Source organism: Hyperolius riggenbachi, chromosome 3 (genome assembly GCF_040937935.1).
Source record: "Hyperolius riggenbachi isolate aHypRig1 chromosome 3, aHypRig1.pri, whole genome shotgun sequence".
In the NCBI taxonomy this organism is placed as follows: Eukaryota; Metazoa; Chordata; class Amphibia; order Anura; family Hyperoliidae; genus Hyperolius; species Hyperolius riggenbachi.
In genome coordinates this window covers 330,807,614-330,832,809 of record NC_090648.1, presented here as the reverse complement: position 1 = coordinate 330,832,809, position 25,196 = coordinate 330,807,614, and the positions used below count along the sequence as shown (strand labels likewise).

General features: G+C 44.0%; 2 protein-coding genes across 2 annotated transcripts in view; one reads left to right on the top strand and one right to left on the bottom strand.

Moving 5' to 3' along the window:
- The window catches only part of CCDC59 (coiled-coil domain containing 59), a 17,291-nt gene extending 11,381 nt beyond the window's left edge, over window positions 1-5,910 (bottom strand). Inside the window, exons 1-2 of the mRNA XM_068276854.1 lie at window positions 5,532-5,910; window positions 156-450 (exon numbers count right to left, since the gene is read on the bottom strand). Of these exons, the coding sequence (XP_068132955.1) occupies window positions 156-450; window positions 5,532-5,859 (623 nt within the window). The 5' untranslated portion in view covers window positions 5,860-5,910. The remainder of the gene's footprint in view (window positions 1-155; window positions 451-5,531) is intronic.
- An 18-nt stretch (window positions 5,911-5,928) lies between these two features.
- The window catches only part of METTL25 (methyltransferase like 25), a 231,543-nt gene continuing 212,275 nt past the window's right edge, over window positions 5,929-25,196 (top strand). The window contains exons 1-2 of the mRNA XM_068276853.1: window positions 5,929-6,059; window positions 6,759-6,973. Of these exons, the coding sequence (XP_068132954.1) occupies window positions 6,763-6,973 (211 nt within the window). The 5' untranslated portion in view covers window positions 5,929-6,059; window positions 6,759-6,762. The remainder of the gene's footprint in view (window positions 6,060-6,758; window positions 6,974-25,196) is intronic.

The window sequence follows — 25,196 nt, the reverse complement described above, 5'->3', positions numbered from 1 at the left end:
CACCGTGGTCTCCCAAGAGGAATGCTCTTTGAAGAAAGTACATAACTCTTTTTTCAGGATTCGCATCATAAGTCCTTTAACACATGGATGCTATGAACACAACCATGGCAGGATGGGGTTAGAGTAGCACTGCAAGTTAATGGAAGTCAACTTACAAAACTGCCTTGTGTTGTTCAGTTGCCTGGGAGAGCTCTTCTGTATGTTCTTCTACTGTTTGGCAGAGCTCTTCTTCCTGATCCTCGGTTATCAGCGGCAGTTCTCTCTCGACTTTCCTCTTACTTTCCTGATTTTTCAGTCTTTCTTCTTCCGCCAAGTAGAGGTGCTTCAGATGCTCAGGATAGTTCACAGCGTACAAGTCTTCTTTAGGAACTGCAGTCTTCTGATGTTTTCTTAGCAGCTTTTTATACTGTAGCTGAACTTTCTGTTTTCTCCATAACGCAAAACCTTGCCCTAAAAAGCAAAAAACATTGGAAATTCAGTAGTGGTTAGTCTACAGGAGTCAAAAACCAGCAGAGAGGAGAGCTCAACAATTAATGCCACTTCCTAACCTGGACCTGAAAGTTATGTTATGCTGAGGAATCCAGAAAACATGAAGTATTAAATAAAGGGTCGCTTCAGAAAGCATTGAATTAAGGCTGGTTCACACAGGCGTCTGAACCAGCAGCAGCGGGTATTATTTCTGTACTGCTAGCGAGCAGAAAAACATTTGCCAGCATTCAGCAGCGCTTTCCATTGTTTGAGCCTTGGGTTGCTTTTTCAGCGGAACATGGAAGTGCTAAGCTTAGCCAATCTTAGACTCCACATGAAGTGTCCAGGATGAAACGTCCAGCGTGTGATGTGACTTTTCATGATTGCTGCTAACACTTAGGGTCCTTTCACAGAACATCCATTCCGACGCAGGAGACAATATAAATGCATCCCAACGACTTAGAATTATATTTATAAGGTACACATAGGGTGCAAAGTATTGCAGTGAAGCATATTTTCAATGTACTGTATGCGTCGCATCACAGGTTCTAATGCGCAATGGGACTTTTCAACCTCATTGCAAAGCTATTGCAACATGTGTAGTGAGAAAGGACCCCAACGCAGCAACCAAGAAAAAGAAATTGGGGGAAGGAAGGAAAGCACCAGCAGATGATTCAATCCATCAAATGACACACATAATTAAAAGAATACTTTTAAAGTAAACCTGATGAAAGTTAGTAAACATTTTTAGATAAGACAACATTTATATAGTGCTTTTCTTCTGACAAACTCAGAGCGTTTTATGGCTGCAGCCACATAGTGCATGCTAGACGGGCAACCAGGAGCATTAGGAAGCCTTTCCCAAAGACTCCTCGCTGTTTAACATACTGGCTTGAGCCGGGAATTGTACTCTGGTCAAAGGCTCCATCCCAACATAAAACTGCTGCTGTTTAGACTATGGTTTTCATGACAGACACACCAGTAGGTTAAACAGGATTTGATCAAGCTGCAGTGCGTTATAAATAGTGAATCAACCCCCATGAGAGGAAAGGGAAGGCTCTATAGGACCCAGAGCCTTCACTCTCCATAGGTAAGAATCTGCCTTTCTTAAAATTTCACTTTAACAAAGTGTCTTCTGTGATTGCTGCAATGATATATCCAGTATTGAATACTAGTACAGTATTTCTCAAAAGATGTTCTTTCAGCCTGCAGTTGGGAGTTGTCTTCTGGTACTGTATTGTTATACTGTATTCAACTTATGGCCAACGTATATTATTAGATGTACAATGTTAATCCAGATTTACCATAAGGCACATGCCTACAGGTGCCTGATGATAGAAAGGCGGCTCACTCTGATCCTAGAGCGCCTCCCGCCCTCCTTTCCTATGCAGAGTTTTGAGCGGAGTGTAAATGAGAGACAACTCACCCAGATCTCGGCATTCCACAGATGAGATCTCCCTTCAGTCGGAGGCACGTTGCCTCTGGGCAAAGTAAATGAGAAGAAACAGCTGGGCCAACCAGCACACTCGCGGTGCGGTTTGGTGAGGGTTTGTACATTCATGGAGGGCAGAGTCTAAAGAGCTAAAGAAGGTAGAGGCTGGCACTCCTGTGTAAATAAAGCTCTTTTATTGAAATATCAATAAAAATAAGTGGCTATACGGCCGTATAGCCACTTGTTCTTATTGATGTTTCAATAAAAGAGCTTTATTTACACTGGAGTGCCAGCCTCTACCTTGCTTGCAGACTGTTTAGATCCCAAGGTACGGGGCCTTTTGAGGCTTGGGCACACCAATCCCTGCTATACAGTGAGTGCCACTCTTTTTACCACTGTATACAAGTCTAGAGTGCTTAGACATCTGTGCCTATAGGCTCCTATGATGTAAATCTGGGCCTGTGTTTATCGATATCTGGGCAACTTGAACACTCTGGTCGAATCTGTTAGGTATCAATGCCGGGGCCAGCGCGATCATTTAACTGATTTTTGGCCAGTTCTGATACTTCTGACAGAAAATATAGAGTAACGACCTAAAGCATTGCATTAAACATTGCAGTGCTGCGGTTTGATACATTTGTAGATTTCATGCTGAAATATATTAAAAATCTATGGCTAGTGTGTGGCAGTAATAGATCCATTTCAGGTCAGATTTGATCTGTCAGGGATCTATCCGATAGTCGAATCTAGTGAACTGTAAAGGTGGCCTTAAGTCAGGCGACTTAGTGGCTGATCGACCATCCGATTAGATTATAATCAAATTATGTTAAAATTGGTGCCGCAATGACCAATTTTGGGCCAAATTAATCACATTTATAGGATGGACATGCTGCAAGATGAAGGAGTACATTTGAAATCGGCGCCGGTAGACTTGGGCGCAGGATACAGCGGTATATGGCTGATCCTGTTTATGCACAAGTCCGGGCCGTTTTAATTACTATTCCCCCTCCAGGCCGCAATGGATAGTGGGGAAATGAAATAATTCGGCTTCCAGCGATTGCTGGAGGCCGAATGATTGTGTTTTTTTAAGCAACCTCGTCTGAAGACGGAGCCGACGTTACTCACTGGGTGCTGCAATAGGAATGATTCCTATTGTAGTCCATGGAGGCGCAGGCTGCGCCCAAATCTAGCAGCGCTGAAAAGCACTGCTCTGAGATGAAAGGCCGACTTGCTCGATTGGGAGGGCAGCATTAACGGCAAGCGATATCGGGACGAACAATGAATGCGCTGTTTCCCCAGTGTATAAAAGTGCATGTATACATTACCTGTCCTGTGTCGTGGTGTCTGTCCATCGTCTGAACCCGTCACTCTTACATTAGCCCAGTGGTTCCCAACCCATGTGCCGAGACACATACATGTGTCGCGGCAGCTTCGGGTATGTGTCACAGTGTCAGCTCTCGGAGGAGAGCAGCGCAGTGGAGGGAGAGCTGTGGGAAGCGGCGGAGAAGGGGGCCATCTCTCCCCCCCCCCCTTCCCTCACCTTAGGGTGCTCTCCCTCCCTCGCTCTCTCTCTCCTCCGGAAGTAACTGTGGTCAGGCATTTGGAGCGGGCGGGACTTACCTTCCATGTCGCTCCAAGCGCCGGAAGTTCTGGTGCCACAGCCGCTGCTCTGGTCTGGATCAGACCAGAGTAGTGGCAAATCATCCCGCGCCTGCGACGAGACCAGACGGAGACACGAAAGGTAAGTTCCGCACCTCTGCCAGCCACCGGACTTCGTTCCGGAGGAGAGAGCGAGAGCACCCTGAGGTGCCGCTCTCCTTCCCTCGCTCTCTCCTCCTGGGGGGGGGGGGGGGGGGGGGGGATACCTGGCTACATATACTGGACACATATACACCTGACTACATATACTGGGCACATATACACCTGACTACATATACTGGGCACGTATACCCCTGGCTACATATACTGGGCACGTATACCCCTGACTACATAAACTGGGCACGTATACCCCTGACTACATAAACTGGGCACGTATACCCCTGACTACATAAACTGGGCACGTATACCCCTGACTACATATACTGGGCACATATACCCCTGGCTACATATACTGGGCACATATACCCCTGGCTACATATACTGGGCACATATACCCCTGGCTACATATACTGGGCACATATACCCCTGGCTACATATACTGGGCACATATACCCCTGGCTACATATACTGGGCACATATACCCCTGGCTACATATACTGGGCACATATACCCCTGGCTACATATACTGGGCACATATACCCCTGGCTACATATACTGGGCACATATACCCCTGGCTACATATACTGGGCACATATACCCCTGCCTACATATACTGGGCACATATACCCCTGACTACATATACTGGGCACATATACACCTGCCTACATATACTGGGGACTTATACCTCTGGCTACATATACTGGGCACATATATCCCTGGCTACATATACTGGGGACAACTGGCTGTTTGTCATTATGTGGATTTACTGGTGAAAAGCTGTCTCTTATGTGCATTTACTGGTGAAAAGCTGTCTCTTATTATGTGCATTTACTGGGGAAACGCTGTCTCTCATTACCTGCATTTACTGGTGAAATGCTGTCTCTTATATGCATTTAGTGGGGAAACGCTGTCTCTTATATGCATTTAGTGGGGAAACGCTGTCTCTCATTACATGCATTTAGTCTACGTGTCACGGAGATCTGAACGTTAGGTTTGATGTGTCACGACTCCAAAAAGGTTGGGAACCACTGCATTAGCCCTATACATGCCGCCAGTGCATTGCATGAGATGCATGTGTGACGTTACACACAGAACGCCGGTGGCGTGAATAGAACTAATAGAAGAGTGGCGTTTTAGAAGTACTTTAAAGAGAACCGAAGTTAGGGTTTAGAAACAAAATACTTACCTAAGAAGGAAAACTCTAGATCCTAATGAGGCATCCCCTTTTGGGACCCTCCTGCTAATTGGGGCGTGCTCCTATGCTAGCGCGAGCATGGCCGTGCCTGCACAGAAGGGAGCCTCTTATGTTCCAGCAGCTATGGCTTAGGTGCAGCCATCAGGGGCGTAGCAATAGGGGGTGCAGAGGTTGCGACCGCATCGGGGCCCTTGGGCCAGAGGGGCCCCGTAGGGCCCTCCCTGAACTGCACTATTAGCTCTCTATTGGTCCTGTGCTCATAATAATCACTTCTATAGATACTTTGAATAGTGGTAATCAGTAACAAACTGTTCCCCATCCCCTTCTTGCACCTCTGACACTGTAGTTGCCATTGGCAGGTTTTGGTGCGCTGCATCAATTGTTATGAATAGAGTGCTTGGGGGGGCCCCATGTAAAACTTGCATCGGGGCCCACAGCTCCTAAGCTACGCCACTGGCAGCCATATTCACAGCTGTGCAAGTACTTGAAGAGGAGCGTGGCCCCGAACAGATTACTGGCAATAAGTCAATAATGCTTGGAGGGTCCAGCGAGGTAAGCCTCATTAGGATCCAGTCTTCCCCATTCATATATAAGTATTCGATTTTGGCTCAGGTACGCTTTAAAGATAGACAGCTGTCACAGTAGTGCAGAAATCTTGTACTCCTGTTGGATAGTTACCTTCCTTTGCACTTCCTTCAAAACGTTTGTGTTGAAGGTTGTCATGCCGCCATTTCCTTTTCACCTGGCTAGAACCTGGCCTAGATACCCCATGTTTCCCCGATGCTGGCCTCTGTACACAATGCTTTCCGGAGACTGGCCTCTGCCCACCACGCTGATTCCTCATCGTTCCCACTCCGCCGAAGCCACCGGCCTCCTCTCTCCTCTTGGTAAGCCGCCTGCCACTTTCACCATCTCCACCCTGATTACTACTTGCTGCCTTCCTTTTCCAGCCAGCATCCCGAGCCCTGCTTCTTTCCTCCACATTCCATGCTCTGGACGCCGCCATATTACTAACCCCCAGAAGGGCTGCTGGAGTCACATGGCTCAGTGACGTCACTTTTCCGCGACCCGGAAGTAGATGGAACGCACGTTAGAATGTGGACAGGGAGCTGATGTGTGTTGATTGCTGCATGCCTGCATGGCAGTGCAGAACAATCTGCTCATGTAAAGCGCTGATTATTTACATCGTGCACAGATATTTGACGTGTGAGTACCCCTGGAAAGGCATATTCATGTTTATTATTATCATCATCATCATCATTCTGAAAGAAAATCCCTCTAATGCACAGAAATGTTTTTGTAACTAAATAATGTGATTGTAAATGTGCATTATGTATATGTGGTATCATAGCTCCCAACTGTCCCTTTTTCGGAGGGACAGTCCCTTTTTGGGAGCCCTGTCCCTCTGTCCCTCTTTCACCCTCATTTGTCCCTCTTTCAGGACTTTGTCCCTCTTTCTATGTAAATATATATATTTCTATACTAAAAATGTGTTTGACTCTAAACTTTATTCCCAACCTTTAAATTGATATATTACTAATTTAAAAATGTTACTATGAAGGAAAATGAACCAGAATAGAAAGGACCAGTGTGGTTTGAATTATAAAACAACATATGTTTCTTATGAAATCTTTATGGTATGCTTGACTAGAGGCTTGGTGAGGGTGTGGCAGGGGCGTGGCTTAAGTGTCCCTTTTCTCATCTCAAAAAGTTGGGAGGTATGGTGGCATTAGTGTAGAGCAAATAAATAAAAGGTGCTTATTCGATTTGATGACTAGCAAAATATTATTGCTTTAAAATCCATTACTTTTTATGTTTCTTAATTACAAAGTTCTTTTATTTGTGTTTTATATTTTCTAATGTGTATTTATAATATCTGTATCTCTTTGCTTTTTTTTTTTGCAGCAATATGTTTGAACATTTAACAATTCCAAGCACAGAGAAAGTAAGGGAATGTGTCAAAAGCTTGCTGCAGTTTTTACAGATCACTGCAAAGATTTCTGGGGCACATACTGTGGAATTCTATACACAAGATGTCTGGAAGAATCATGTGGCTGTATCTCCAGAGTCTGTGTTGTCGGTCTTCAGTGAGCAGCAAAAGTTACAGAGTGGATGTAAAGGTGAATACTGTGTTTGTTTCATTTTTTTTCCTATTTATGTTTTTTTTTTTTTTATCCTTTTATTCACTGTGGAATGGGAAGTCTCATACTCATGCCAGACAGTCTTTGGCTTAGACAGTTGTTTGGTGCTCAAACAACAATTTAGCATGTGCACAACTGCCCTCTGGCTGGATCCATAAACAACACTAGCGAACATTGTAATTTTATGTTCTCCATCTGCTGTAAACCTCTCACTCTGTTATCCCTCCCTCCCCTGCTATTTAACAGTACACATTTATCAAGAATAGCTAAGAAGCATGTCTGTACAATGCTTGTGCACTGCAGAGTGGTCCTAATAATAGTAAACTGTGAAACTGATTTGTGTGCATTAACATACGGTTCTTTTCCGTTAGCCGGGCACATCCTGTATTATTGGCGACAAAACTCCACCAGAGTTACAGCTTTCCCTACTATCCATGGCGGCCTGGAGTGGGAATAGTAATTAGCGCCACCTGCCGGATACGCCCGGCTAACGGAAAAGTACCGAACAAACTTTTTTAACCTGATGCCAGAATCAGAACTTTATCCTTTATAAATGACTGGATTAGACAAATGCACTGGTAGTTTCACTTTTGAGTGTTCTCTCTTGTCTAGGCAATCTAAGCTATGTACAAATGCACATATAATACCACCTGAAGTGATCGGTACTCAATCCATGGGGTGACAGTTCTGTACTGACATGTCACTAGGCTACAGCCGAGCAATGCATTATGTTGTTATGGGAGGGGTTGGGGGGATGATGTTCCAGCACACAATGTAGGGACTTGTTGTGGACTAGGTAAGTGAGGAAACAATGTGTTTTGTCGATATGATCTAGCACTGTAGATTTTTCAGAGGCGCATAGAGTCAGTAGTGCACGCGCCCAGTTCTCAGAAGGATGGTCAGGACTAGAGTGATCTTACAAAAACAGAAAAAAAGCCATACATATGCTAGATTTTTGTCAGAGGTGGTCGTTATTGATAACATTTAATCTAGCATAAGTACTCCGCTTTAGATCTGTTGTTTTGTTTTTCTTTTCGCAAACACCTTTGCCTTATGTAGTGAATGAGTGAAGTGAGTAGACCAGTCCTGGTCTGGAGAAGGACGTGGGAAGCCTTTGGAGAATCCATCAGAGTTAAAGTATCTAACTTTTCCCTTGGCTAAGCTTACAGGTTTGAATTTTTCTTTTTAAAGTAATACCAGTTGCCTGACTCTCCTGCTGATCCTGTGTCTCTAATACTTTTAGCCACAGCCCCTCAACAAGCATGCAGATCAGGTGCTGGTGTTCTGACTGAAGTCAGACTGGATTAGCTGCATGCTTGTTTCAGGTGTGTGATTCAACCACTGCTGCAACCAAAGAGATCAGCAGGACTGCCAGGCAACTGGTATTGTTTAAAAGGAAACATCCATATCCCTCTCAGTTAAGGTTCCCTTTAACTCCACTTAAATGGCCCTATTAGCCAGCAGCTGGGAGGCTGAACTGCTCTCATGTCGGTCAGATTAGCCTTCTGGCCACGCGTGCTATTCAGGTGCAGTTAAAATCTTGTGCTGTAACCTGGGGCAGAAAACCGTGATGTCACACGTGATGTCATTCGCGCTTAGTTGTTCTCTATTATCTGGGATGTGGGGAGGTGTAGTAAATTAATCAAGATTGTTAAGCATTGTTTATCGTTATTTACCATCACCCCATTTGAAGGTCCTTACGCTATCATTTTTTTTTTCACATATAATGTATGTTATTTTGTTTTTTACTGTTTACATTTCTTAAAGTTTAGTTCCACTTTAATAAAAGAGTAAAATGCAGTGTGCAAACCTCGAATGAGTGCCACATCAATTAATTTAAAATAAACTGACATTGTTACTTATAAAATATGCAATAGGTGGAAAACTATCCAATTCAGTTATTTTTCAATAAAGTCCTATCGTCAAACAAAATCAGACTGTAGCATTCAAGAGCAAGTATACAATAAATGTCAGGCAAAGTAAAGTCATACCAATTTACTAAACCAAATAGCATGGCTTGTAAATTCTCTGTCTGCTGAGGTTACATTTCTTACCAGTGACTAGTTCACATTCTATTCCTAATAAAAATCACTGGGGGGTAAAGGTGGGAAACACAACTCTATAGCAGACTCTTGGGGCCTGATTTACTAAACTCCTGCTGAGCTAGAGGTTAAAGGTAATGTGAAGTGATCCTGTAACCCAGGGATTTGTTTTTGTTTTTTTTAATTGCTTGGTGTTCGCTGGCAAGTGTATGGAATCCTTTCTATAATAAACAATAAGCAATAAGGGGACTGCAGTCACATGAACTTCAAAAAAATCCTGATGATGTATAGGATAACTAAAGCTGCACAAACAGTACCTCATTAACTTTACAGGAATACCTTTGAGCCAATATGATACAGGTGACAGTTTTAGGACAAGTTTTAATCAAACCTTCATCTTTTTATTTTTCCCCAAAATGTATCCCTATAAACAATTGTTAGAACGAGTGTTAACCACTGCAATATTTTTACTAAAGAATAATCTCTCACCCTTTGGGCCTGGAGACACTCCTGTTACATCATGATAGATCCAAACAGATCTCGAAATATTATAACTTCCTATTAAGTTCCCAAACAACACCCAAATTCGAGTCTATAAAAAAGAGATGGTCTGATGCGGTAGATGAGATACTGGAGGGGGATTGGTTGGATATAGTAGATAACTACCATAAAACCACTATTGCAGCCTATGATAGGATGATAGGTCTGAAATGGCTGCATCAAGCGTATTTGTCGCCTATTCGACTATCTCGGATGGCGCCTTGTCATGATGGCCGTTGCTTTAAATGTGGACAGGATCGGGCCGATTTTCTACATTGCGTCTGGTTCTGTCCTCAAGTTAATGATTATTGGAAGTCAGTTATCCATTTTCTAAGAGATGTTCTGGATCTTCCCATAATTCAATCATTCAAAGTTTGTATGCTGGGGATGATACAAGATATACATTGTAGTGCAGGGAAAAAAACACTTATTAGGATTTTACTATTCTACGCCAGAAAATCTATTACACTAAAATGGAAAAACAGTAATCCCCCTAATCTAACCGAATGGAAGAAACTAATCAACCAGGCTCTTCCACTGTATAAACTTACTTACCAGACCCGCAACCAACCAAAAAAATTCACTAAAATATGGTCCTCATGGGTTGACTCTATGGATACGGTAATTCCGAATTTGGATATTAATATATCGGTTCAGGATCTGAACCTGGATTAATCTAGGAATATAGTTAAGGCCCCATTTCCTGCTCGCCTTTTACATTAAGATTCACCCTGTAACGATTTGTTAATCCTGTTACTGTTCATTACAATATTCTATGCTCTCTATACTATATGATTATGGTTCTCGCTCTTGCCAATCACTGTATTGTAACTAGAACTGCATTGTTTCTGGGAAATGTTTGTTTTTTGTTACGCTCTATTATGAGCTGTCTGTTAAAAATCAATAAAAATTCTCTTTAAAAAAAAAAAAAAAAGAATAATCTCTCCGCAATCTTCACCAAATCCCTTCAGGAAGGTAGAGTCCCTGCGTGCTTCAAGAGGTCCACCATCATTCCTGTCCCCAAAAAACAGGGTGTCTCCGACCTCAACAACTACAGGCCTGTGGCACTCACATCTGTCATCATGAAAACTTTTGAGAGCATGGTTCTGCCCCTCCTGAAACTTTACACAGTGGCCCGACTGGACCCGCTCCAGTTTGCGTACAGAGCAAACAGGTCCACCGGTGACGCCATAAACACCTGCCTGGAGTCTGACTATGATCATCTGGATAGGCCGGGCTCTTATGCCAGGGTCCTCCTACTAGACTTCAGCTCGGCGTTCAACACTATCAGTCCCCAAATACTTCAGGAGAATCTTACTGCGCTCGAGGTCCACCCTACCCTACGACTTTGGATCACTGACTTCCTCACGAACAGATCCCAAGTCGTGAAGCTAGGATCTATACTCTCGCAACCTAGGCCCACAAACACAGGAGCCCCTCAAGGATGTGTACTGTCACCGTTTCTATTCTCCCTATACACAAATAACTGCAGATCCACAGCAAACTCTGTCAAAGTGATCAAATTTGCTGACGACACCACCATTGTGGGCCTCATCACCAAAAACGACGAGCGGGAGTACCGGCACCAGGTAGACAGGATCTGCCACTGGTGCAGGGAGAATGGCCTGGTCCTCAACTCCACAAAATCTGTTGAGGTGGTCATCGACTTTAGGAAGCACGCCACCCCCACTTCCCCAATCTGCATTGACAACACAGAAGTGGAAAGAGTTCCTTGTGCACGCCTTCTGGGCACTAGCATCTCCAATGATCTAACTTGGAAAACAAACACTACCTTCATCCAGAGGAAAGCCCAACAGAGACTATTCTTTCTCCGCCAACTGAAGAAGTTTGGTATGTCTCAGAAACTGTTAACGAGTTTCTACTCCGCCACAATCGAATCTGTCCTCTGCACCTCCATCCTGGTTTGGTATGGCGGTTCCTCCGCCGGGCGACAGGCATAAGCTACAGAGGGTCATAAGATCAGCGGAGAGAATCATTGGCAAACCACTCCCCCCTCTGGACCTCCTCTACAACTCAAGACTGCGCTCCAGGGCTTGGAGGATAGCCAGTGATCCCTCACATCCAGGCTACCGCTTCTTCAGTCGGCTCCCCTTGGGGAAGAGATTCCGGTCTATTGCCACCAAGACCTCAAGGCACCGGAACAGCTTCTTCCCCTCAGCCGTAAACTCGCTGAACTCTATGCACTCTATTCCCATCTGCTGATCTTTCTCCCATTCTCCCCCCTACACGTCGGCTCACTGTAAAAGCCTGCCCACAGTAGTGTCTGTTGCTCTGTGAACTTTTGTACTATCTGTGTTCTCAACTCTGTGTGTATATTTGATGTGATTGTTGTATTTTTATATTTTTGTATATTTGATGTGATTGATGTATTTTTATATTTTTGCATATTTCTACACTCAGCTCTGTATGCCAAGCCCAATTCCGGGCAAGACCAGTCGTGCTTGGCGAAATAAAGTTTCTGATTCTGAATAATTTGAATGATCATTAGCGGTGTGATCAATCATGACAGTCTTTCAAAATGAATGATCGCCGTGGTTCATGGACTGTCTTTTAACTGTTGTTTCATACATTTTAGTTAAATAATGATTACGCAGTATTGCGCAAAATAAACGATTGTCAAAATGACAGCGGATGTCTTGCTGTGGGAATGAGGCTTTACAGCGCTAGGGGGCAACACTATGCCTCCTGACAGATAGTGGGCAGCACTGTGACGCCTGGTAAAGATTGAAGGCTGACTGCAAAAAGCAATAGGGAGAGAGTACTATGACGCCTGATGGGGAGTGGAATAGCATTATGATTTCTAACAGAAACTGGCAGACCATGCTTTCACTGGTGGCTATAGGCCTGTACTTACCTGGATATAGATTGGGAAATGCACAGCGACGCAACAGGATTAATGAGGTTCCCCGATCCATCTTCCAACCCACAGGAATAGGCATCATCACATGATGGCACACAATGGATGCAAACGCATCGCAAAATGTTGTATATGTAATCTCACACACGTACCCACATTGTGAAATTGCGTGAACAATTGCTCATCATGCAAAAAATCAGCTGCAGGAAAAATCGCAACGTGTACGTAGCTTAAGTATGACTGATTAGCACATCAGGCAGGACATGGTAGAGGGAGGAAGGGGAATCTAGGGGTGATGTGGGAAGGTGCCTGAACACCCTGGAGAATTGCTGGATAAAGGACTCCACAAATATATGGTAGTCTGTGCTGTAATGAGCAGACCGTTCACACAATTACACAATACTGGTTTAAAAATGTAGCAATATTACATGAAGCAGGACTAGGACTGTGTAGTCGCTACAAAAATCATCTGACTCCTCAGTTTATGAAACCACTGACTTAATTTCCGACTCCTTAGTCTAATACTTACCAGGGCTGTGGATTTGGTACCAAATTCACCCAGCCCTGACTCCGACTCCTCAGATTATGAAACCCTCCGTCTCCAGGTACCAAAAAATTGCAATGGGCGAATCACAAATTGAACTCTCAGAAGCCTGTAGCATACAGTAGCAGAACAGTGTTCTGGGAGAAGTGGCTGGGTACCATACAAGTACTTTCAAAGATGCCAGATACTAGGTTATGCACCTGGAGTCTGAGGTTTCATAAACTTCGGAGTCGGATGATTTTTGTACCGACTCTACAGCCCTGATTTTACCGGTTCTAGGCAGAGGAGTAGCATGCAAGTAGCGCACTGCACATTACCATAACAGCTTGCACTCTACTCCCATGATGTTAGTACCAGTAAAATTGACGTGCGCTATCTGAGCATGGCAACTTTACTAAAATTTAGTTCATCGGTCCTAAATGTCTGCACAGGACTAGATACATTTTTATACCTGGAAAAGGCTTGAATGAAAGCACAATGTGAACATATGGACTTCATCATAAGCATTTCTGCAGCCAAAATTGCTAATACAGTATACATTACCTGTAAAAGGCGTTCATTTCAAATTTACTCCAGCACATTAAAAAAAAATAAACTCTCAAACACAGCCCATTATATGCAAGCATTAAAGAGGAGCTGTTAGGTATAGAGTCTCAGAGAAAAAAAACACATATATCAGTAGCTAAATATTGGCTGTACTTACATTACATATGCATTTCACTGTCCTCGATTGGATTTCACAGAATTTTTATATAGTATTTGCAGAGACTGATGCTCCTGACAGCTCATGGCAGGTTCCATGTTTGTCTGTCTTGTATGAAGCCAATTGTGATGTAATATCCTCCCTCACCTTGCTTCCTGATGATTTGACTCACAAAAAATGGTTCATGATCCGGACAACACTACTGTGAAGTGAATATTAATTAGCCATGTGGCTAGGAACAATACCGGACTCCTGCAGTATACTCTAATGCAGGGGTCTCAAACTCGCGGCCCGGGGGCTATTTGCGGCCCTTGATACAATATTTTGTGGCCCGCACCGGCAAAAGCTTACTTATAGTTCGCTTCAGTGCTCCCAAGTAATCCGCCGCATCCCCGCCGCTAAACGAGGGCTGCAGAGCCCCCAAATCGGTAAAGGAAGAGTGAGAGGGGCGGGGCAGAGGCGGCGATGCACCGCGATTGACGTCAGGAGGGGCAGAGCTGAAGCTGAACGCTCTGTCCCTTCCAGGAAATGCCGGCGGATTGCCCCCCCGGGCGATTTGGGGGCTCTGCAGCCCTCGTTTTGCGGCGGGGATGCGGCGGATTACTTCTAATGGGAGCACTGAAGCGAACTAGAAGGTAAAATAGGCAAAATAGTTTGCTTCAGTGTGAATTTTATTTTGAAATAAAAATCAATGCAAGGGAAGGGGGGGGGGGGGGAGGGAGCGCGGGAGCTGCTGATTGATTGATTCCCTTATGCGGCCCAGCCTCATCCTGACTTTGCCTCCTGCGGCCCCCAGGTAAATTGAGTTTGAGACCCCTGCTCTAATGGAACGTGCCCTGTGAAAAGCACGTTGATTTTTCAGTGCTGGGAGCTTGGCTGCACGAGGTTACAAGCTGCTGTAACATGAGCCTGTAACTTCTCACTGTAAGCAGCCTTAGGGTGGGATAGGTAAATGAAGGGGAGGGCCAAGAAAGTTCAGTGGGGAGAAGAAGGAGCTCCAGAATGCTTTGCAGTATCTGTTATGCGGCCTGTCGTTCTTCTTAGGGGCTTGTGAATATACAGCCTTGCTGTTCAGCAAACATCAAAGTAAGAGAGATTTTTAACTTCAGTATTGTCTTTTTGGCTTCCTTCTAAACTGTTTAACACAGGAGAATAGAGGTTTAAATTAGCTCTTGCAGCCTGACAGTTACTCTTTAAGGGAAATGGTGATGATTCAGCAAAAGGAACACCAAAAAAAGTTATAGCCTTCATCACTCTAATTAGAAGAATGCAATATTTTGCCAAGAACAATTAAGTGTCTTGGCTCTCACATGGCCTCAAGAGCTGAACAATTAAATCTGCTTTACTCAGCATGGTTTTTACACAAGAAATGAATATTTAGAATGAAAACTTAATAAGTAATACGTTACTTCAAATACCTTTTCTGAATTGAAAGGAAAATGGACTAAAGTATTTATCCATTTAGCCTCCCCACACCCAAAAAACATAAAAATTATTAAAGTGGAGTTAAACTCCCAAAACTAAAACCTCAGTAACTGCTCTGTCACATAAAGAACATTTGAAAGCATTCCCAAGTATACACTGTGAGTTAAATTTGAAGTCTCTTTTTTTCCCCTGATTTTCTCATATAGTGCTGTTAAGAGTTAATGCCTAAGTGAAATCACCATATCCCCGCGGCAGATGACAGATTTATTGCTGATGATTAGCCCTGCAAAGCTCCCAGGCTCACAGGGCTTTACTTCTTCAATGAGGCAGAGCTTTAGGCTGTAGCTCTGCCTCCTCCGCAGTCAATCTCTGCAGATCGCCGCCTCTCCCCGCCCCTCTGTCTTCTTTCACTGAGAGGGGCGGAGAGGAGGCGGAGACCCGCAGAGATTGATTGCGGAAAGGCAGAGCTACAGCTGAAAGCTCTGCTTCTCCAGGGCAGCAGGATCTGCGACCTGCAAAGTCGTAGAACTTTGCAGGTCGATTTCTCTATATTAGATCACTCATCTGTCGTGGGGATGTGGCGATTTCACTTAGGCAATTCACTCTTAACAGGATGATATGAGCAAAACGGGGGAAAAAAAAAAGAGACTTCAGAGTCTCTTTAAATCGTCTATTTCTATGCAGAGAGAAGTAGAAGCTTGCTAATGGAGCGGAAACGATAAGCAATTTCATAAGACTAAAAGAATTGTTGGGAAATTTGGATTGACGGAATTTCACTGATAATGTTAATGGTACCCGAACCGATCAATCGTATGGTTGATCATTCACAAGATTGGACCATTAATGGGCATTTTTAGAGGCAGATGATCAGCTGGACTGCCAGGCAACTACTATTGTTTAAAATTAAATACATATATCATCCTCAATACCCCTCTCAGTTCAAGTCCATATGTAAACGACAGCAGTCACAAAACTGTCACAGCTCCATGTACTCCTTATCTTAGGTGACTAGTGGAGGAATGATGCCTACTGGGAGGGGCGGCATGATCAACTTGCTGCTCAACACCCCTGCTAATGTGGGAATCTGAGCAGTAAAACCTGGCCCATCATGCTTGAGCACACAAGGCAATTTCCTGTCAGATCGACGGGTCGAATCAATAATTTCCAGCATGTTGTATCTGCTCCCAATCTATTTTTGATTTGCACAAAATCAATCACGGTCTCTGTCGGGAGCAGATCGGACATGCTGACAGTTAACGATTAAACCTGTCGATCTGAGGGGAAATTGCCTTGTGTGTGTGCCAGTCTTTAGGGAGTTCAAAGGAGCCGCTGCAGTCATGTGACTGCCAGCAATTTTTTCGAAATGAGTGATAACAGTTTTATTGAAAGTTGAGTGGAAGGAGCAGCGAGCTACTAGCTTAATAAAATGTTTGCCCTGAGGAAAAATATACAAGCACTGTGCTTATTAACATTACATTAAAACAGACATTATTAAAATGTTTTGTGTATTGACAGGACACCTAAAATAAGAGGAATACAAAGGCTGCCAATTTATTTTCCCCAATTTTTATTGCTTGGGTGCTATCTTTCAGAGCCCATATGGAGTATGGCCTGCTCTTGTTCTGGTTTCCCACATTACCCATGCCCATCATTGCTTGGGAACATGCCAGTGGGTAGACAGGAATGTGGGGACAGTTACCTGGCTCCCCTTAATATTTTTTAAAGAAAAGGAAAGGGGGGCATTCTATGTGTAAAGTTGGCTATAATGCGGGAAATCACCTTTTTCATTTCTCTGTACTTATATTGGATTTATGTGTAATTGCATTTAATGCCTTTCAAATTAATTCATAACTAGATTAAGATATGTGTTCTTATGCTTGCCTGGAGTTAAGCTTTAGTTTTAAGAAGATGATAGAAAATTCTTCAATGTATGCTACAGCTAAGTAAAAGATGAATTCAGTGTTTGGTTTAGCTGCTGTCTATTGTTTATACTGTGCTGTTGTATTACTGTTACTGTTCACATATTGTTGTACTCTGTACTTTGCAAGATGTGTTGCAGAGATGTTTGTATAGTGCATCTCTGTTATTAGTGATGGAAGATTTAGGGCCTGTTTCGAAAAGGTTGTCCGTGAGAAAAATATTATTTCTGCTGAAGTAACTGTGTTCCAGAGTGTTGGTTTTACAAAAATTGCATCTACCTTAAATGATTCCTGTCTTTTTTCATTCTTTCCAGAGAAGTCTGGAAAGAAATGAGAATGGGGGAAAGAAAATGTGAGGGGAAAAAGAGAGAGATGAGTATGGGGGGCAGGAGGGAGGGGAAGAAACTGAGACGAGATGGGAGAGAGGAAGGAGAGAAGAGGGTGGGATGAGAGGGGAGAGAATAGGGTGGGATGAGCGGGGAGGGAGGAGGGAGAGAAGAGGGTGGCATGAGATAGGAGAGAAGAGGGTGGACAAGAGGGGAGGGAAGAGCGAGAGAAGAGGGTGGCTTGAGATGGGAGAGAGGAAGAAGAGAAGAGGGTGGGATGAGAGGGGAGGGAGAAGATTGGGTAAGGGAGAGGGGAGGGAGAAGGGAGAGAAGAGGGTGGGATGAAATGGGAGAGAAGAGGGTGGGATGAGCGGGGAGGGAGAGAAGAGGGTAGCATGAGATAGGAGAGAAGAGGGTAGGACGAGTGGGGAGGGAGGAGTGAGAGAAGAGGGTGGCATGAGATGGGAGCGAAGAGGGTGGGACAAGAGGGAGCAGGGAGAGAAGAGTGTGGCATGAGATAGGAGAGAAGAGGGTGGACAAGAGGGGAGGGAAGAGCGAGAGAAGAGGGTGGCTTGAGATGGGAGATAGGAAGGAGAGAAGAGGGTGGGATGAGATGGGAGCGAAGAGGTGGGACAAGAGGGAGGAGGGAGAGAAGAGTGTGGCATGAGATGGGAGAGAAGAGAGTGGAACAAGTGGGGAGGGAGGAGGGAGAGAAGAGGGTGGCATGAGATGTGAGAGAAGAGAGTGGGACGAGCGGGGAGGGAGGAGAGGAAAAAGCGGGAGGGATGAGATGGGAGAGAAGAGGGTGGGATGAGCGGGGAGGGAGGAGGGAGAGAAGAGGGTGGGACGAGCGGTGAGGGAGGAAGGAGAGAAGAGGGTGGGATGAGATAGGAGGGAGAGAAGAGGGTGTGATGAGAAGCGAGGGAGAAGAGAGAGAAGGTTAGATGAGAGGGGAGGAAGGAGGGTGGGACAAGAGAGTAGGGAGAGAAAAGGGTGGGAGAAAGGGGAGGGAGGAGGGAGAAAAGAAGAAAAAGGTAATGGGTAGCGAACCAACAGAAAAGGGAAGAAAAAGAGGATGCCCAGGGTGTATAGGAAAGTTGTGCTAATAAGATCAAAATAGTGAGTCTAAGGTACATAAACACACCAAATTTTAATTTGCCAATCACTGACCAATTTTACCACCTCTGTGTAGTATAAAGGCCCATACACACGTCGGATTTTTTCGAACGACGGGTCGTTTGAATGTCCCGTCGTTCAGTCGTTCGCTCGCTAAGTCCGACGTGTGTACAGACTGTCGTTCGCGTGATAAGACTGAGTTTGAGCGATCCGCCGGGCGGATCGCTCAAACTCAGTCTTATCACGCGAACGACAGTCTGTACACACGTCGGATTTAGCGGGCGAACGACTGAACGACGGGACGTTCAAACGACCCGTCGTTCGAAAAAATCCGACATGTGTATGGGTCTTAAGGGTGAACTGACTTTGAATATTATGAGTAGATTGTATAGGTATGCTCTCATACTACATGGAAGTGGTAGCATTGGCCAATTAAAATTAGATGTGTGTACCAGGCTTTAGAAAATGTGTTGTGATGGAATATTCCAAACAGAGAGACCAAGGATGGATAGAATGAAACCAAAACTCAGTGATCCCGAAATAGTAAAAATCAAAAACCAAGCTAAACCAGAATCCTGATATAAATCTCACTGTGTATGTGTGATGATCCGCTCAGCTGGCTGCACAGGCAGACAGCTGTTTGTCCATTCCTCTAGTCTGTGGGCTGCAGGTCTCTGGAACAGAGACCTGTCTTTCCATTGCAAGTTTCTGGTCTGTTCTCTTGCCGGTGGAATTTGCATACATTCGTTATGCAAATCCCCTACCTGCCTTCTTTGATGACTGGCACTATAAGAGCTTTATGTTTCCCAGAAGGCTTTGCTGGTCATTTCCTTTCCATGGTCTGTTCCTGATGGACACTGCTGGAGTGTCAGCCATTGCTATCTAGTATAGTTAATTCCTGGGGGTTGCTTTAGGCTCCCCTTCTAGCCCAGTCAGGTTGTATTATCTGTATTGCCTGTTCTGTCTTGTCTTGCCTGTTGCCATTGTCCTGCCCCAATGGTGGTCGACAGGAAATGGTTCTGATCTCTGTTCTTGGAGTATAGCTGGTGCAGCGGTTGCTACCAGCTATCTTTTCTGTTCTGTCTCCTGGGATCGCGCTAGCTACTTTTCGCTAGCGCTGGGGATCCTTCTGTTCTGTCTTCTGGGATCGCGCTAGCTACTTTTCGCTAGCGCTGGGGATCCTTCTGTTCTGTCTTCTGGGATCGCGCTAGCTACTTTTCGCTAGCGCTGGGGATCCTTCTGTTCTGCTACTCTGTACCTGGATCACGCTAGCCACTTTTCGCTAGTGCTGTGGATCCTATCTCTCGTTTGTCCCTGTTTTCGTGTGTCTGTCTTGTCCGCTACGCTTGCTGGAGGCTCGGTGAGGTAACCGTTAAGCAAGCGCTCGCGTCCTCTGTTTCATGTTTGTCTGTTAATGGTTAGTTAGGCGTGCTTGTCTCTATTGTGCTTATCACGTGGAGATCGCGCATAACCGCGTGCACTGTTGCGAATGAGTGCGGTGTTTGCGGTTAGCTAGTGTTTGTTATTTTCCGTATCTCCTTATTGTATTTGCTGTGCCTTTGCTACCCTCGTATTCTATTCTGATCTGCCTTGTGTCACGTCTGGCGATCGCACCTCTCGCGATCGCGTTCCTATTTCGTATCTGCTGTTGTGTGTGCGCGGTCGCGGGGTGGCGACTGGATTGGCACACACACATACAACCTATCCCTTTGCTCAATCTCATTTGCAATCGCCTCTCTTGCGATTGCGTTCTGCGCTTCGTACAATTCCTGTCTGGCACTTGTGGAGGTACAGAGGATTGGTTACTCTGCACTCCCCAGCGCCATCTGCCGACAGGAATTTCCCTCTACAGGTGCGTAGCACCTTTTGCTGGGTGCCTGCAAATATACGCTTGTGGAGGATTTCCGCCGTGTCAGCGCACGCGTTGTGCGCTGATCACGGAGAAAGTTCCACAATCGTTACAGTATGAAACTCGTCTGCAATGCACTCAGCAGGTTATGGTCTGCAGCTTTTTCTTGTGATTAGTAACAATCAAGCTTGGCTATTCATTATTCCATTAAGGTGGATGGAACTATAAAATGCCTCTTTAATCATGGTATGTGCATTTAAACATTGCCACTGCAAATGAAAATCTGATCACCCTTTTATAAATTGGCTTTATGAAAGAAATCAGAGATGTGGAGATCTGCTCCAGATCCCCAGTTCTCTATAAACTTGTCCTGTAGTGTATGTCGCTAACCTTGATGAAGAAGTCATGGGAAGTATGTGCTGGCAGCACAGGGAGAACAATAAAGCAGTTTTTGACCTTCCAGACTTGTGGTCATCTTTATCCAAGCACAGCTTAACCAGAATATTTTGTGGCTAGACCATAACAGACTTAGGAGAGATTGTTTACTTGCACACCACTATTTATCCAACTGTCAAACCACAGCATGAGCAAATACTGGCTATATGTTCAAGGTTCTTTCTACATCCATTCCTTTTTTTTTTTTTTTCCTCTCCGGTTTTCATAGATATTTTGTAAAAGAAAAACATAGAAAATATTCAGGGAGATCCTATAGATTTACATTATCCAAGGCACAACAAATTCTAAACCAAAATTGTCAGTCCACAAGATGAAAGAAGGTCTAACATGGACTTGCTGAAAATAGATAAAATATATCCTGAGTAAAACAAGCCCATTTCTTCATGTGCAGCCATTCACTCTGCACATGACTGCACCACAGAAATGCATTATTGATTTAGAAAGCACCAACTTATTTTGTTGCACTGTACAGAGTAAGAAAGCAACATGGGGTACATAATACAAACAATGGTATACACAAAATATAGACACGTACATAATACAGTATTGGGAAACCTAGACTTTACAATAAGTGTAACACTATGAACAAAATGTATAGCATATCAAGGCACAGAAGGGGGAGAGAGCCCTGGCCTTGCAAACTTACAATCTAAAGGAATTGGTAGGAAACGAGGTGGGGTAGCATATACTGTATTATGTATACCTATAGGCAATGTGTTTTTTAGATATATTCAGTAAGAAGTGTCTGCTTGTCTGAAAAAGTGAGTTTTGAGTTAGCACTTATAGATTTCAGAGGGTGGAAAGTGACTTATGTTTAGGAAGGTGATTCCAGAGGATTGATGCGGCACGTGAGAAATCAAACACGTGTATGTGAGGTGATTCTAGAGGAGGACGGAAGGAGGTCATGTGCAGATCTGAGATTGCAAATAGCAGTTTTCAAAGAATAGTAAACCTGATTAAAATTATTACATTTCATAATAAATGAATTGATTCCAGGCTTGCCACACCTGTAAGTTGTTTAGGTCCATTTCTGTAATTGGAGATACAGTTAGAGGTGAAATATTGAGCCTAGGACTCCTCCGAACCATAATGACTCCTAGCAGAACAGAATAAATTATTCAGTGTAACCATTGTACCTTAAAGGACATTTGAAGTGAGAGGAATATAGATGCTGCCATATTTACCGTATTTCCTTTATATACTTGTTGCCTTGCTTCTGATTCATACACCTGAAACGATTTGTTTGAGTAAAGGAAAATATTTCTCATGTGAAAGGCGGTATCAGCTACTGATTGGGATGAAGTTCAATTCTTGGTTACAGTTTCTCTTTAAAGAAAACCTGAACTGAAAATTATAAGTCAAAATAAGAATACACAAGTCATACTTACCTTCCATGTAGTCTACTCATCAGTGTCTTTCTCCTGTCCTGCGTCCTGGTTGTTTACTGTGATCAAGGGAATTTTCCGTCCTCCATTTTGAAAATGGCCATTACCCATAACAGCTTTCTGGTCAGCACACAGTTAAACTGTAACATCGCCCACTTGAGCCATAGGGAAACATGGACATTACCTGGTACATCAGTTTTCCTCTCAGCTATAACTGACAGCAACTGATATTTTACTGACAGCAACTGATATATTTCAGTTCTGACAAAATATTGTCAGAACTGGAAGAGGTCATTGTCAGAAAATGGTGAGCTTCTGAGAGGAACTGATGGCAAGGTAACTATGCAATGTTCATTTGAAGTTACCTCATGTGTTTATTTTAAATATTTTTACTCAGTACAGGTTCTCTTTAAGTCAAACAACTGATCTGCATACTTAAGGGTTTCTCAAACCTGTCCTTGTGACTCCCCAATGGTCCATGTTATGCAGACAACCTTGCCTATGCACAGGTGGGGTAATTAGTGTCTCAGCTAAGTGGAATCCACCTAGCTGAGACACTAATTAACCCACCTGTGCATAGGTGAGGTTGCCTGCATAACATAGACCATTGGGGAGTCACAAGGACAGGTTTGAGAAACACTGGTCTATGACTAAAAGTATTAGGCAGGGTTCACACTTGAATCCGCACGCAGTATTGTCTGACAGCCAGCTGAGAGCAGCTTACTGTCGGCAATAGGGAATTGCACACATTATACGATAAAAAGCAGCACTGCTGGTATTTTTTTTTCCTGCACTGTTTTCGCAATGCAGAACAATGGCCTATGATTTTGGCAAGTGTGATCCCTGCCTAAGATGCAAAGGATCGGCAGGACAATTTGCATTGTGTAAAAGGCAATAAATATGGCAGCCTCCATATTCATTTCACTTCAGTTGTCTTTTATTTATCTTAGTTTCAGTGTCAAAGTTTCTTATATCTAAATGTTGTATATTGGTATGTACCATTTGACTTTTTGTTTGTTTTTGACCCAGCTCCCATGCCACTGTCCTCTGCTTCCCGCAGCTCCGATACCGGAGCCAGTCTGACGTAAGAGAAATGCGCCCTCTACGTGTCTCTCCAGCTGCTGGAGAGATACGCAGAGAGTGCACTTTTCCTGCGTAGACTGACTGATGGCAGTGACGGGACCCGGTATCAAAGCTGCAGATGGGACTGGAGGAAGCCCCCGGTATGTATAAATCTTTTTATTGCAGTGAGCTCTGGTACACTTTAAAGCTGGACTGAAGATTCACACACACAAAAAAGTTCCACTTACCTGGGGCTTCTGCCAGCCCCCTGCAGCCGACCTGTGCCCACAAAGTTCTCAAACAATCCTCCGTTCCCCCGCCGCAGCTCACTTTCACTTCACTCGGTGGGTGTCCACTGCTCCTGCGCATCCCTAGCTGCGTATGTCCTCCTTCACCCTCCCGTCGCCGAGAGCATACTGAGCAGGCGCAGTAGAGATTTTCTCATACTATCTGCGCAGGACACTCCTAGCCACGTGTGCTAGGATACCCCTGGCCAGGGCTGCGCAGGCGCAGTGGATGTCATCTTAGACATTAGCTTCCACTGTGTGAAGTGAAAGTGAGCCGTGGCGGGGGAATGGAGGAGCGTTTGAGAATTTTGCAGGCACAGGTTGGCTGCAGGAGGCTGGCAGAACCCCCAGGTAAGTGAAACTTTTTTTTTTTTTTTTGCGCATCTTTAGTTTTGCTTTAATTCTATGCTGTACTTTGCAAACATTCTATGAAATGGTGATCAAGGTTTCTGAGCCAGGTTAATCCGTCTTTTATGTGGCATGTGCCTAATTTACTGAGAAAGTGTGGGTAGGTGATGCAAAAAATGTTCTTGTTTTCATTTTCAGAATCCCAGCTGACAGCAATCGCTCTAGCACAGCTATTAGTCACTTATTTGGCCACACACTAGACAGTACATACAAACTGTTGGGAAACTATTTTCAACGTTACAAGCTGGTGGTCTGTGAGTGTGATCTGGTCACAGTGTGTACTCCATGGAACAGAGCAGGCTGCAAATACCGTACTTCAAAAGGTGCTTTTTGTTTATTGAAACAAGTTTTCGTCTACAATGTCTTAATGACACATTTTGGCTCAGATTTGTACTTTTTCCTTCAGCGTAAACATATTTCTTATTTTGATTAAATAATTCTGTTGAGAACTGGAAGCCTTGTATGCTTTCAGTTCCAGCTTTGCAGCTGTTAGATTTTAAAGGCCAGATCCCGCATGTTACAATGTATCCACTAGATGGTAGTATTGAGTAATATATTGTGTGTGGAGAGCTGTGGCTGTCACTTCATTATAGCAAGCGATGGTCCTAATGCAGATACCGTAAGTGTGGTACTAGTCAAATAATAATAGGTGTAATTCTTGCGTAGCTGCTTTTAGTATTGAGTTGGTGGCCTGAAAACCTTACAACCCTTAATAAAGGAACACTTTCTTAATGTTCAAAACTGAAGTTCAGTGAAGTAACTAGGATGTATATGGTTTTCCTCGTTCTATGTTTACAGATAATTTATTAAACATATTACTTATGTAATTCAAAGTGTACAAATTGCGTTACTTTTGTTGTGGTTAAATGTCTTTAAAATGGAGCTCTGACCAGTAATGGAGTACACTTGCAAGGTGATTTTAGCCGCATTACAAGATGCCACCTAACTGCTTCCTCAATGTGTGTACAGTACAAACTTATTTCTGTCTGTCCTATACAGGTCCAAAAATCATCCAACACCTCAGTTTAAGAAACCACCGACCCCAACTCCAGGTACCCTAAATTGTTCCAACTCCTTAGTATAATACTTACCAGGGCTGTGGAGTTGGTACAAAAATCATCCTACTCCTCAGTGTATGTAACCTCTGACTCCAGGTACCCAAAAATTGCTCTGACTCCGCCTCCATATCCCTATGTACTCTGTTTATACTGATAATAGACTAATGATAGTTTGAAAGGAAGAGAGAAACGGGCACTGCTGCA